General features: G+C 53.1%; 1 protein-coding gene across 5 annotated transcripts; it reads right to left on the reverse strand.

Annotated features, from left to right (window-relative positions):
• Positions 1-598: 598 nt before the first annotated feature.
• On the reverse strand, positions 599-12769 carry RHOG (ras homolog family member G). Of its 5 annotated transcripts, XM_019719001.2 has the most exons (3): positions 12629-12724; positions 2121-2158; positions 599-1797 (listed from the first exon to the last, which is right to left on the reverse strand). In XM_019719001.2, the coding sequence occupies exon 3, from the start codon at positions 1727-1729 to the stop codon at positions 1154-1156; it is 576 nt and encodes a 191-aa protein (XP_019574560.2). In that variant the 5' UTR covers positions 1730-1797; positions 2121-2158; positions 12629-12724; the 3' UTR covers positions 599-1153. The 5 variants fall into 5 exon arrangements, with proteins under 5 accessions (XP_019574560.2, XP_019574559.2, XP_019574564.2 ...); XM_019719000.2 differs by lacking the exon at positions 2121-2158 and having other exon boundaries at positions 12629-12769; XM_019719005.2 differs by lacking the exons at positions 2121-2158; positions 12629-12724 and adding an exon at positions 11972-12131.
• Positions 12770-14452: the final 1683 nt, after the last annotated feature.

Genomic DNA, 14452 nt, shown 5'->3' on the forward strand with positions numbered 1-14452 from the left:
CTTGGCGTTTGTCTCTGTTTAATGGAACTGAGGCGAGGGACAGGCTCCAGGATGAAGTCCATGGCAGGGTATGATTCCATGTGGTATCCCCTCACCCCTTTAGGTCTGGGTCTCCTATAGCTGGTCTAAGCCCCGGTTTTGGTGAGCATGAGTGACTGAGCTATCCCTGTAATGACTCCAGGCCTGGAAGCTGAGGTACCTGAGTCTTGGGTGGGGTCAAAAGCCTGAGTTCTAGCCCCTACTGTCAGTAAAGATCTTTCCCCTTGGGGGTGTAAGGGGACAGCTCTTAGATGCATGACTGAGCACCTGCCTGCTGGCTCTCAACCTCTCCCTTTCTGAGCCCTAGATCAGGAAGTCTTCATGCTTTGCATCCCACTCCACTACAGAATCTGTGGCTGGGTCCCAGAGCAAGACTGGCCCCTCCAAGGGAGCCTAGAGCTTTGTTAAGGAAATTGGGGGGTGGGGGGACCACAATGAAGCCTATTGTCTCCTGTCCCCTCTTGCAGGAAACAAAAGGCTCCCAGTCTCTGGGGAGCCCTAGCCCATGCTTGTCCCCTGCCCAACCCCCAATGTCCAGCACACAGGGAGGAGCCAGGGCCACTGGAGACAGGAGGTTTTATTGATGCTGATGGGGCTAGGAGCCCAGGGGGTAGGGTGGGGGCTGAGTCAGTCAGCGATGCATAAGGCCTGGGCACATGGAGGCAAGTTAGGGCACATTCATCTTCTCAGGATTCTGTGGCTCCTTTGAGGAAGAGAGAGCATCTGGAGGGGGGAGCAATTCGAAGAGCAGCAAGGGAGAGGTTAGGGACAGCTGAGAGTCCCTAACCTGAGGGAAGGAAGGCAGCAACATCGGTGTAGAAAGCTGGATCAACTGGTCAGTAGGGGAAAATGGGGAGGGGGCACTGGGTTGGCTTCTTGGGGAGGGATCCAACCTTGGCCTGGGTGAGCTCTCACGAATACCTGGTATTCCCAAGCAGAATGGGGCAGGGCCCACAGCCCTTTTCCCTGTGGGCCTCCTTAAGGAGAAACAGGCATCAGGGAGCCCCCTGGCAAGGGGTGCCAGAATTAGTCCTTAAGGCACAGCTGGGGGCAGACAAGGCGCCAAGGCACAACTGGTGGGGGGCAGGGGCAGCCTCCAAGCTGAGTGCCAGGGTCACAAGAGGATGCAGGACCGCCCACGCTTGACCGGCGTGGGGTTGAGCACAGCCCGGACAGCCTCAGCGAACACTTCCTTGACGCCGTCCTGCTGCAGGGCCGAGCACTCGAGGTAGCGCACAGCGTGGATCTGCTTGGCCAGCGCCTGGCCCTGCTGCGGTGTGATGGGCGCCTGGCCCTGCTCCTTGAGGCGCCGCAGGGTGTCAGGCTGGGCTCTCAGGTCCTTCTTGGTGCCCACCAGGAGGATGGGCACATCGGGGCAGTGGTGGCACACCTCTGGGTGCCACTTGTGCCGCACATTCTCATAGGAGGGCGGACTCGCAATGGAGAAACAGATGACAAAGACGTTGGTCTGAGGGTACGAGAGTGTGCGGAGGCGGTCGTACTCCTCCTGGCCCGCTGTGTCCCACAGGTTCAGGTTCACTGTGCGCCCATCAACTGCACTCTGGGCGCTGTAATTGTCGAACACTGTGGGGATGTACTCCTTAGGGAAGGCGTTGGTTGTGTAGCAGATGAGCAGGCACGTCTTGCCCACAGCCCCATCGCCCACCACCACACACTTGATGCTCTGCATCGTGGGTGCAGCTGCTGCAGTGGAGGCAATGCCTCCTTCTCCTTCTGGGCCCCTCTGGATGCAGTAACCTAGGAACAGATGAGAGGGACGTTCTTGGTCAGGGAGACCTCTACCCATTGGGAAGAAAGAATGGGGGCATACAGAACGAAACCAGCTGCTGTTCTCTTAACCTGACACCATCCTGCAAGCCCATCAAGACAGACCTCAGAGAGACAGGTACACAGTGAGAGAGAGCAAGGCCCTGAGCCCAAGCAAAGATGCCCACGTGTAAGGAGGCTGGTACTATAACGTGTAGTGTATTATGTGAAGCACATAGATTCTGGTGCCAGACTGGCGAAGGTCAAATCCTAGTTCTATTTCCTAGCTGTGTGAGCCTCGACAAATTACTTACCCTCTCTGATAGTGAGTAGTGGGGCTCAGTTTTCTTATCTGTAAAATAGGGATAAAATAATACCCACCTTATTGGGTTATTATGAAATTATATAAAGTAACACATGTAAAGCATTTAGGACAGTGCCTGGTCATAAGCTTTTAATAAGTATTAGCTACTTTTATTTTTCCTCCAGGCAGTGTAGACACAAAAGGAGGGTGCACAGATGTAGGGATCTACCTACAGATCCTCTACCAGATACAGACCCTCCCCACCTAGTAGATGAGAGGGGTTCTGGCACAGGGTGCGGTCCCAGGTCTCTCTGAGATGCAGCCATGGGTGGAATTTCTCCCAACTCAGGGCTCGCCCTGCCCAGTGCACTGATAGTTCAACTCCAATCCTGACATCTTGGCTACTGAGTGCAAACCAAAAGGGACAATGAGAAACCTGCTGACTGAGGAGCATAATTCTCTAGACAGCTGCCCTATCTCAATGCAGGGTGCCCTGGGGATAGGGTAAAGGAGGGAGAGCTTACACCATCATTTCTGTAAGCACGGTAAACCCTGTCTGGCCACACACCCAAGGTGGCAACCGTACAGGGAATTATGGAAGCATGAGCTAGGGCTGGGAGCTGGTCTGGAATCTGGGGAAGGAGTGATGAACGAAGCAGAGGATGTGGCTCTTAGACATGAACATCTTTTCGTAAGCCCCTGGGTGGATGAGGCAGACCCTCCAAGCCCAGCCAAGAGGGTTGAACAGAAGAGTAAAACAAAAACTTGATTTCCCCCTTAATCTTCTATACCTTTTTTTGAGATCATAGCACCTGCCTCTGAAGAATTTCAGGGACTTCCAGACTCTTGGGTAGAAAATACAGTGCCATTAAAGCTGGTATCACTGAATACAAGCTAGAGTCAGACTGGCCAGGGATTCTAATCACAGCTCCACCAACTAGTCATATATGGTCTTGGACAACACATCTGAGTTTCCTGAGCATCAATTTGCTCATCTGTAAAACGGGGGAAATCTTGCCTATTGTGTTAGAATTGCTCAGAGTATGAAATGAGCTAATGTGTAGAAAATGTTTGGCCTGAGGTGTGGCACATTGGATGGGCTGCTACCAAATAATTATTACTGGGGTGAGTATGAGAGAAGTCCCAACTCTAGCCATTACTCTTCCCATGTGCATCTCACAGGGCCTCAGGCTGAGGAACTGCTCTTCTGAATTCTGGAATAGAACAGAGCTTCCGGAAACCCTGTGATTATTTATAATGCTGTGGCAGAGGTTCTCCTCTCATTGGCTACTTCCTCTTGGCCATGAGGGACTTTTGCTGGCCGGTATGTGACTTCCTTTCCTTGACTCTCTCCCACAACCAGGCCCGTGCTCCCTGGGAAGGGACAACCTGTTTTACACACACCCAGACCTCCAAGTATCCCTTGTTCTGCCAAGCACCATCACCACGGGCACATTCTCTCCATCCCACTTTTATACAGTGTGAGAAGGCACCCTGCTCTGAGAACCCCTTCTCTCTCAGCCTGACCTCTCAACCACTGGTTCAAAAGCCTCAAAAATCAAATTGGGGATTGTGGGGTGAGGGATTCCCCATTGGGAAGTGAAAAGGAACACTGGTGGTGTAGGACCTGCATAGGACCCAGGGTTTGGTCCCAGCTTCCTCCCAGGCCTCAGCTTCCCCTGGGACTAGCTGGGAGGGAAATGGCTTCAGTCTATGAGGTTGTCTCTGGTTCACATTAAAAATATTTCCATCTTAACTTGCATGAATAAGCGTGTGTGTTCAACCTCATGAGAGGATGGATCCAGGAATGGGTCCGGCAAGGAGATAAGGACCCTCTAGGGCAGGCATGTCCAAACTGCGGCCCGCGGGCCAACTGCGGCCCGTGATCCATTTTTTATCGGCCAGCAGCAAATTCCAAAAATATATTTAGTTTACTTAAATAAACCAGGTGAGGCAATATGTAGTTCACCTCGAGTGAGTGGCCCGGCTGTTTGTGTATTTTACTGCATATGGCCCGTGGTGAAAAACGTTGAAAAAAGTTTGGACACCCCTGCTCTAGGGCAATGGAGAGAAACGCAGACTGGAAGTCAAGAGACCTAAGTTCTAACCCCAGCTCTGCTTTTCTGCTGACTCACTGCAAGCAAGCCTGAGGCACTTACCCTCCCTGGGTCTCAGTTTCTCAGTCCATGAAATGGAGAGAAAAATGCCTGTGACAAGGTCATAGGTGGATGAAATCAGATATGAAGAACCCTTGGAGTAGGGGATAGGATGATGGGCGTAAGAAAGGCCCCCAGGAGCACAGGGTGGGGGAATATGAGGGGTTGAGTCAGCAAAAGCATAAGGCTGGGCACATCGGGGCAAGTTAGAACACATCCTGTTAGGATTCTGTGGCCCCTTCCCTGGAGAAAGGAGAGAGCATCTTGTGTGTGTATGTCGGGGGGGGGGGGGGAGCGGGAGGTCGGGAGGGGCTGTTTAGTTATATCCCTTGGTTTACCTCGGAGACCCCGGCATTTTGAGAGAACTCCTGGGCCTGTAACTCTTGAGTTCCACACAGAGCAGGGGTGTGGGCAATGGCAGTATGTCTGGGAACTCTACCCCCACAGGCCCAGCACTGGGCTGGCCCAGGCAGGAAGGCAAGGAGGGAACTCTGGTCAGCAGTCACAAGGCCTAAGAGACTGGAAGTGCAGTGGCTCCAGGCTGCTCTCTAGGGAGGTGGTTATCAGCCAGCAATCAGTAAATCAGCCCTCAAAGGATTGGGGGTGGGGGCAGGGGGTTGGCAGGGCAGCTTCCGAGCTGGCAAGGGAACAGGACTGACAGCAGAAAAGGATCATGAGTAAGGCAGTGTCCAGAAACAAGCAGGGCAGAGGCAGCATGGTACACAGCCACGAGAAGTGGATACCCGCAGGTGACCTCCTAGCTTCACCTGCTGACTGCCCTCACGAAGTATAACCCTTTACAGATCCCATGGTATTGTGATTCGACACTTCTACCAACCTATTGGCACTATTCCTATTTACAGATGAGGAAACAAACTCAGAGTTAAAGTAACCCAGCATCACACAGCTAGTTAGCATGGGAGCCAGCACACAAACTCCAGTTTTGCCATCCAAAGTCCTGTTTTCCTCAGTGCATCACACAGCCTCCACGTTACCCCTTACCAGCTAAACTTCCTGACCTTGAGCAAGTAAGTCACTTCCCTTCCTGGTGCCTCAGTTTCTTCATCTGTACAACAGGAATGACAATATTTGCCCTCCCTGCCTCAAAGGGCAGCAAGGATCCTGAGCATGGGAATAAGTGTGCTTTGTGAACTGGGAAGTATTGTGTGCACGGGAGGTGAGAGGAGCAAAGCCTTTCATCCCAAAAGGCAGGAAGCACTGCGTATACAGGTTTCTGAGTGGTGGCATCAGCCCAGAACTCCCTATTCGGGTGTATCCCAGACCCTTATCCTCTCTCCCAGCACAAGTTTTTTCTCGGAAATCTTACGGCTTGAACTGAGTCAAGTAAGTTCCCACAGCTCATTTGAGGGTGCTTGATAAAGGTTAGGATCTAATCTGTGCCAGAGGGCGAAGGGACAGTCAGTGCTGCAGGAGCCAAAGGACAGTGGACGGGCCAGAGGTTAGCGGGCAACTGGAACTTACTCGCTAGTTGACATTTTCTTTTTTTTTTAAAGAACTTTTGTTTAGTAAGTAAATTAACAGTTGCTGATCTGTATAGTATTAACCAAATGATAACGACCTGTTCTGACTTTTTATTCCCAGCTTAATTCAGATCATGTGTGGTCCCTCATTTTGGTGTTCACAGTTCTTCATACTCTGGTAGGGGTTTTAGAGTCAGATCGACCTGGGTTTAAATCCTAGTTCTGCCACTTATAAGCTAAGTAATAATACCAACCCCATAAGATATTATAAGGATTAAGTGCATTGATGTGCAACCTACGTGTACCATTTAGGCACTCTGCAAATGTGAGTTCCCAGCTCCCTGCTCCCGAGGGGTCTTCACTGGCCTCTGTAAACAAGCCCAAAAGATTCTTGCCTCTGAACGTTTCCTCTCGTTCTTCTGTTTGCTGCCATTCCCTCTCCCCTCTCAAATCGTCCTGACTCCTCAAGGCCTAGCCCAATCTCACAGTCCCATGAGGCTACCGAATTTTCCTTTCTTTGCACGCCCATAGCATGGCCACCCCTTTTAACCCTTCCTTGGCTCCACATGATTCTCCTTCCCCAATAGTCATACATAAGTTTCCTGGCTTGTGGGTGTCCCCCCCAGTACTGGAGGCCTGAGCTTCCCTCAACTTTCCTACAGAAAAGCTGAATCCAGTACAGGGTTGAGGACACAGGAGAACGCAGCCAGTGCTTTCTGATGTGCTGGCTTCTGCCCATTACTGAGCTCTGGAGAGTTGCCTCAGAAGCCCAGAATTGGACTAATACCCCCACAGCCAACACTGCAATGCTGAGTCTTTTCGGACAGCAATGGCAGCCAAAAGCTTTGACTGGGATAGGCAGAAATCTCTCTTCCCAGTGTCAGCTGGACCTGGCTCTGGCAGGGAGCACAGACTATGGAAGTACTACCCATGGGGGCCCAACTCGGAGTGTGGTCCCTGGCGCCCAGCATGCACCCCGTGGAGCCTGGTCTTGGGGTGTGGCCCACGCAGGCCCAGAAGTGAGGAGGGAAAGGAAGCAGAGGATTGCCTGATTACCAGATCTCCGTGGCCGTTACAGCAGGGGAAGTGTCCCAATTGGGAGTGGGGGAGGGGAGGGATGGCCCCTAAGAGATGGAGGAGTGTGGAAACAATGGGAACCAACGTACCACAGCCTCCTAACCTGCCTCCCTGACACGGGGCTCCCCTTCTGCAGCCCTCCATGCAACTCACTGTAACCATAATCCTTCTCTGGGATTCTGATTCTGAGCTCTGGCCACACCACCCTGATCCTGTACAAGCAACCTCCACATTCCCTTCCCCACAACACACCAAGCAGCATGCGTATTCGCTGTCCCCATGGGAATCCAGCATTTCGTCCCCTCGTCCACCCTCCAACCCGCATCAGGCAGCTCAGAAGGCTCCAATTGCCTCAAGGGACCCCACCTCTTGGTCCTCCAGAGCCAAGCACCGTTGCCATCTCCTCCAGGAAAGTTTTGGTAAATTACCCCAGTTACAAATGACTTACCCCATCCAAGGTCTGGACCCTGTTTCTCTCACAGGCACATTGTATCCTGCGTCACAGGGAAGCTGTGCTGAATCTTATCTCTTGTCACTAGACTGGGAGGGCCTAGAGGACAAGGTCCTGGCCAGAGTCTCCCTAGGCTGCGCATAGTACATAACTGAACTCACTCACTCCGTCCTGCATGTCTTTGCACATGGGAGTTCCTCTTCCTGGAATTCCTGCTCACCCCCTTCAGATGCACCATCCTTCACAGCCCAGTTCTGTTCCCAGCTTCTCTAGGATGTCACAGCAACCCCCTCTCCTGCCCTACCTTCCCCAGCACTGTCTGTACTGTTCACTGCACTGAACGAACTGGGTGCCTCATGAGGAGGGAAGCCTGTCTTGCTTCCAGAAGCCCAGCTGCAGACTGACACACATCTCCTCCCCCATCAATCCAGACTTTGATTCTGGGGACAAGGAGGAGCCCTTATGCCCAGGAGATACAAGACAAGTGCAATCAACTTCTTCCTCCCCCTGAGGAGTACAATTTAGGGTAATAAACACATAGGCCAGACTCACCCTGAAAGCGTGAGTGGGGAGAAGCAGGCACACCTCGCCCGGGGTGATGAGGAAGATGGGTAGGAAACGTGGTCCTGATAAGGCTAAGGAGTGGGACTATCAAGACCCTCGGGTCACGGTCAGTGTTGGAAATGGCTTCAGAAGCTCTGCAAATCTGTTTATTTGTTTATTTGGAGAGGTGATATGAAGAGGCTCAAAGAGGCTGCAGCCGGCTGCAGCTGGGCTGGGAGGAGGAAGCTGGGGAAGACATGAGATCACTGTAGGGCTGGGACCAGGCCAAGGGCTGAGTTTCTCTCTTCCCCTTCTCCCCATCAGCCGGGACACAACCCAGAGAGCCTAGTTCCCATCCTTACAAAAAAAATCCATGCTGGTGAACTCCCTACCTCTTACCATTCTCCACCCTTCAGCCCCTGCACCGCACTAGGTAGGGTAAGAGCCAGGAAGAGTTGCCTCTACCCACTAGAGGGTGGAGAGGAGGAGGAAACAAGAAACAAGACAGTTGCAACTGGGAAAGCGGTTAGGGGATGGGACCTTTTCACTAAATCCCAGTTCCCTTCCTTCTCTCACCATCCCAGTACTTGGGGTGCTCCAAAAAGCGTGAGCCCCTGGACCGGAAAGCTCTGGCAGGGGGAGCTAAGGAGGCTGCTCCCCTCCCTGCTCCCCTCCCCCACCAGGCAGCAGAGAGGAAGGCTGAACACTTGCTTCCTCCTCCCTTCCCCCTAGCAGCTCAGCAGTCCCGGGGCCCCATGAAAGGCCGGTGAAGTGGCACTTCCTTTGCCTTTGCTCATTTCACACGAGGCTGTACACAAGTGCCATCCTCCCAATTCTGCCTCCCCCACCTGTAAATACCCACAGAGACCCAGGATCACCGTGTCCCTTCAGACCAGCCCCAGGCCCGCGGGGGTTTCCACAAGGGAAAAAAACATCAGGGAGGAAACTCCGGCATCTATTTTCCACTGTCAGTGGGGCACAGCTGGAGCAGGGCACAGGGTACTCTCCGATCTTGCAGTCCCCTGGCAAAATCCCCAACATTCTCTGCTCTCATCTCTCAACCTGTAACAATCCTTGGGCTTCGGGGCAAGGGGCCCCAGTTCCTGTCCCTGGACAGATACTCAGAGACCACTCAGCCCTGTCAGCTCAAGGCTGGCATGAGACAGGAGGGCCCGGAGTGGAGGCCACTGCTATGGGGAGCCTCTGGGGGAAGGGGAGTCAGAGCTACCGGTATTTTCCAGGCTCTGTGTAGGCACCGATAGGCAACTCCTTCATGTGAAGCTGAGCCACGAGAGACAAAGTTGATCAGAGTTATACAGAGATTTGGGAGCAAATCCAGGACAAAGACCTGGGTCTCCTAACCTCCAGCCTGAGGTCACTTCCACAAAGCAGAGAAGGTGAAGATTGTTACTCAGGCCTAGGAATGGGCCCACCATCACTCTGGCCTTATTCAGGATGATTCTACCATGATTTATCCCTTCAGGAAATGGACCCAAGGGGTCAGATTGACGTCTGAGACCTTTTTGCTTCTAAGTTCTCAGGCTCTCATGCCTAGAGCATACTGGGGCATCTATGATGTAGAACTGACATTACTGGACAGACAGCCATCCTGGTCCTGTCCTAGCTGAGAGGAGCTCCTCCTTTAGCCTCTAGCTCCTGGGGAGATGCCCTCCCCCGCATGACAGGAGGGCAAAAGAGGAAGCTGGATCCTGGACAGGAAAACCAATCTGTTCTGGCCTAGACTTTGTCTTTGGTTTCCCTCCTCACGGACCTCTACAAGCCTCACCACTAATGAATCTACACTGCGTATGGAGGGTGGGGTCTTCAGTCTGGGCCCTGGCCTACATCTTCTTCCCAGGGGCATATCCATCCTCATTCTAGTATCTTCTCAACCATCTCACTACAGCCATAACCTCTCATACCTTCCCGCTCATGACCCCCTAAAAGGTCACACCACCCACTTTATTTGCCCTAACATCTTGCCAGAAATAACTCTCCAGATCCCAGATTCCCAACCAGGATTTGTGACAATCTCACATCAGCCACTTCTTTTCATGTCAGGACTTTGGCTTTATTTCTTTAGCCATGAACTCAACAGCAGCCTCCTAGGTTGCAGCCTGCCCCCCCGCCCCATGATATTTTCCCGTTTAGACCTCTCCTACCCTGGTTATATTTTTTCCAGCAATGATTTTCTTGCAATTAGCTCAAACCTCCAGTGGGACCAGATTCTGCCTGGGAGAACCCGTCTCATCCATCCTATCTTCACCCCCAGAGACCTGTGGGTTGCTCAGTTATGCAGAATCCTAAAATAAGTACCCATTGGCAAGGCGGGAGTCAGGACTCCTGGGTGGTTTTTTACTGAGCCGTGATGCTGGGAGGGCGTCTTGCATGCACATCCTTCCCTGAGCAGGAGTTAATGTAGGTCCCCAAGATTTCCTCCCAGGGCCAAACCCCTTATACCTCCCAGAAATGAGAGTAGAAGACACTGGTGGGTGGACAAAGAGACAGTTCATGGGAGAGGGCAGCTGTGAATAGAAGAGGACAGAATGGGGAACAGGAATAGCCCTTAAATCTAGCTGTGCTTGGGACTCCCAAAAGAGTAGCACTTGCTCCCCTCCCCCCTCCTTTTTTCCTAGTGGAGAGAAATGAATAGAGTAGACTGGAGGAGACAGAGAGAAGCAAGATCTCACAACATGCATCCCAAAGGCTTGAAGAAAAAGCTCTAGAATGGGGACAACAAGAGCTTACAGAGCCAGTCTGGACTAAAGTTAGACTCAGGAGAAATTCCTGATAAGAGAGGGAGTAGGATCTTAGGTGAGAGGGGAAATATTAAGGACTCCTGAAGGCAGAGGGGTCAGCAGACTGCAGAGGATTACTGTCACCAAAGCCCTGATGCAGCTAGGGCACATAGGTACCCAGCCTGGGCAGGCCCCAAAGGGCAGCAAGAAGGGAAGAGGGGGCAGATACCTTTGCTTCCCACTCCTGTTCTTTTCCTGAATTGGCACTAAAACAGGTAAGACTGAAGTTAGAACAGCTCTAGTCTCCTCTCCAGAACCCTGCCTTTGCTTCCTCCCTTTCCTTCTGTTACACCTAGCTGACTTGGTCCCATTCTCCCCACCAGGCGGTGCTGGAACCAGTAAACACTGGAGTCAGGGGCCTTCGGGCTGTCCTCTGGCCTCCAGGCCTGGCCTCTTGATCAAGCACCTGAGTGATTTTGATTTCCCACGGCCTCTCTCAACAGTCTTATTACTGTGCCACTCTACCCTGACCACCACAGACTGCTTCCTCCTAACCTAACCACAACCTCACTCACTGCAGGTTCCCTTCATTCTACCAGCTTCCCCTGCTCTGGGCCCTCTCAAGGCTGAGAGCAGTTATTTTGTCTCCAAGAGATAAAAATGTCGACACACAAGATACTTGCACGCACGTACACATATAGAGAGGTTTTCTAGCCCTTTAATCATCTCTATTACTGGGAGGTTGCAGCCTGCCTCTCAGCTGGGGAGGTTTGAAAAGGCTCTGAAACTCACCAAAGATCCTGACGCCAAAGCTGGGGATAAGTGGCTAAAAGGAAAAGAGACAGAGGGATCAAAAGAATGAAGAGAGATGGAAGAAGCAAGAGGGTAGATACATCTGTGGGAGACAGAAGCTGAGCAAAGAAAGGGGTGGGGGTAGGCTGCAGGGGACAGAGATGGACAGAAGGGCAGGGTAGGTGAGAGGTCAGGGCCTTGGCATGACTGTGTGTTTGGGGGAAAAGAAACTGAAGAAGATTCGAGAAGCGGGTGATGGAGGGTTTGTGGGTAGAGTCTGAAGAAAGAATGGAAGAAGACAAAGCGAGAATGTATAGAATTTAGAGACTACCAATGAGGGGTGGGGGCGGGTGAGAGGTAGACTAGGAGATGGCTCCCAATCATTTCCCAAGGCCAGAACCCCTGCTGCCTCCCAGAAGCCCTATTATTCTCTCCATCTCCTGAAAACAGTGCTACTCTCAGTGATGCTATCTTGTCAGGGACTATCAGTACCTCTCAATGAGAGTCCTTCCAACTCTAGTCACAGGACAAGACCAGGCCCTTTCTCTTCCTCAGTTTACCCCCAAAAGAGCAAGGCCAGGCACCCCTCAGCCAGGCACAGCGGGTATTTGCTCACCAAATACCTGTTGCGTGGTTCCATGGATGGAGAGGTTGGGCCTCAGCAAAAAGACACAGAGAGAGAAAGATTGGGGTCAGCGGGCTCCCGCGCCCTCCTGAGTGCAGACGACCCTTGGGCTGCAGACTGCGAGCAGGGTCTGGGTTGGTACCGATCTTCCAGTGAGGAAGGTCGTCCTCTGCAGGCTAGGGCGAGAGGCCAGACACCGCCCCCCTCTCAACCTCACAAATGTCACAACTGCCAGACCAGTGGGAGCGCCATCTCCAGCCCAGCCCTCCCACCCCACTCACTGCAGAACAGTTCCCCAACTTCTGAGGGCACCCCACCTCTGAGTCCCACATCCCAGCTCTAAACCCTTCCACTTCAGAGACTTTTCTCTCCGGGAGCGAGACCTCCGATCTCAGGGGCCCCCCGCGGCTCCAGCGAGCCGGTACAGCCGCCCACGGTACAGGAACCCACCCTCCCGGAGCTGCCGCCGGCTCGCAGTGGCTCGGTCCCCGCCCCGCCCGCCCGGCCGCGCCCGCCCAACTTGCAACGAGCCCAGAACCTCCCGCCCGCGGCCTCCCGCAAGCAAACTTCCTGGGCCGGCGCCCGTGCCCAGTCCCGGACCGGCCGGGCTCCCTTCCCTGGGACCCCCAGCCCGCTGGCCCGCGCCGGGCCTCACCTGGAGCCCTCCCCGCCGCGGGGGAGCTGGGGGCGGCGGCAGCAGCAGGCGGCTCGAGAAGGAAGTGAGAGCGGGAGGCCGGAGGAAGTGGGGGGGGCGGTCCCGGCGACCGGGGCGGAGCGCGGGGGCGGGCCGGGGCGGGGCCGCACCAGGAAGTCCGTGGGGCCGGTCCCCCCACCCTCTGTCTCTTCTCCACCCCCAGCTTCGCCCCCAGCCCGGTCCTGGGCTCCCTGACCCCAGCCCTCTGCCTCCGAGGCTCTTAACGTCAGTCCTCCCAAGGTCAGTCCTCCCAGTGTCCTCCTTGCCACCCCCACCCCGGTAGAGGCCCTAGCCTAGGCTCTAAGCTTTTGTCCCCCTCCCCGTATCTTGCCCCCACCAAGCCCTGCGGGAAGATGCTGAGAACAGGCGCCCCTAGGCCTGATGCCTTCAAGCCCAGGAGTCGAGCGATATCCAAGACTCGGCGTTGGCCAGAATGGGTCAGGCTGGGACAGTCCCCACCCCTGCCCGGAACCCCGAGGGAGTGCGGAGTGGTGGTGATTCAGCAGTGGGAAGGCCCCAGACCCCTGGGGAGAATGCGGAGACTGGGGGAAGGGGAGCTGGCGTCAGCACCCGGGGAAAGACAAGATCAGCAGAGGCGCAGGCGGAGCCGCGGGCCCCAAAAACAGGATGTCGCGTCGTCGTTCCGCACCCGGCCACTCCGCGCGCTTGTGCTCTGGGGAGGGGGCGGGGCGGACAGAGGACGTGGGGCTCCTTCGCCCCTCTTCTTGCCGGAGCGCGCCACTGCTTGGGCCGAAGGGCCGCACCCAGGCCTGAGATCCTGCTGCGGCCCTGGGGACAGGCGGGTGGACAGACTCGTGGGCGCCCTCTGGTGATTCTGTTCCCCGGCGTTGCTCTTGGAGCTCTGACTTGAGAATGAGCATCCTCAGTTCAACACAAACTTTCTGAGCGTCTACCACGTGCAGAGCCCAGTGCTAGGTGCTGTGCAGGAAAACTGAGAGGCGCTTAAGACGGGCTCCCTGTCTCCAAGAGGCTTTCCAGATAAAGAGGAAGAACAACGAAAATAGCGTAACCTTTCAGAGCCTTAATTCTATCTTTGGTAAAAAAAATAGAATAACCTCTTTTTCATCCTGTAGTTGTGAAGATAACATGACAATGGATGTAAAAGGCCTGCTGTCAATGCCTGGCTCAAAGTAAACACAAAACAAATGCCTTTAAAAAATAATACTAATATAAGAATGAGTTCCCTAAACACAATGTGCCTGCCCTCATCTTTGAGTCTTTACCCATTCTGTTCCCTCTGCCTGATTTCTTTCCTGTATTGAATGCTAGGGGGAAAAAATAAACTTATTTTTTCACGATATGACCCTAATGGACTACTACCTGTCTGGCTGCCATCTTCGCCAGTCCGACAAGCACACACATAATACTTCTACCATGAACTTGAGAGTCTCTCCTAGAGCTATCCAGTGGAAATAAGCAAGCCAAATATGTAATTTAAAATTTTCTAGTGATAACACTTTTTTAAAAAGTCAAAAAAAGGTAAGATTAATTTTAATAATACATTTTACTTAGCCCAATTTATCCAGAATATTTTCATTCAACATGTAATCAATATACAATTATTGATTATAAAAATGAATAGGATATTTTACTTTTTTTTTTTTTTGGTACTAAGTCTTTGAAATCTGGTGTATGTTTTACACTTACAGTACATCTGAATTTTGGCTAGATACCTTTCAAGGGCTCCGTAGTACATGTAGCTAGTGGGTATGGTATGACACAGTGAAGTTAGAGCCTCCATCACATAGTCTGGTAAGTGACTGA

Source organism: Rhinolophus sinicus, linkage group LG06 (genome assembly GCF_036562045.2).
Source record: "Rhinolophus sinicus isolate RSC01 linkage group LG06, ASM3656204v1, whole genome shotgun sequence".
NCBI lineage: Eukaryota > Metazoa > Chordata > Mammalia > Chiroptera > Rhinolophidae > Rhinolophus > Rhinolophus sinicus.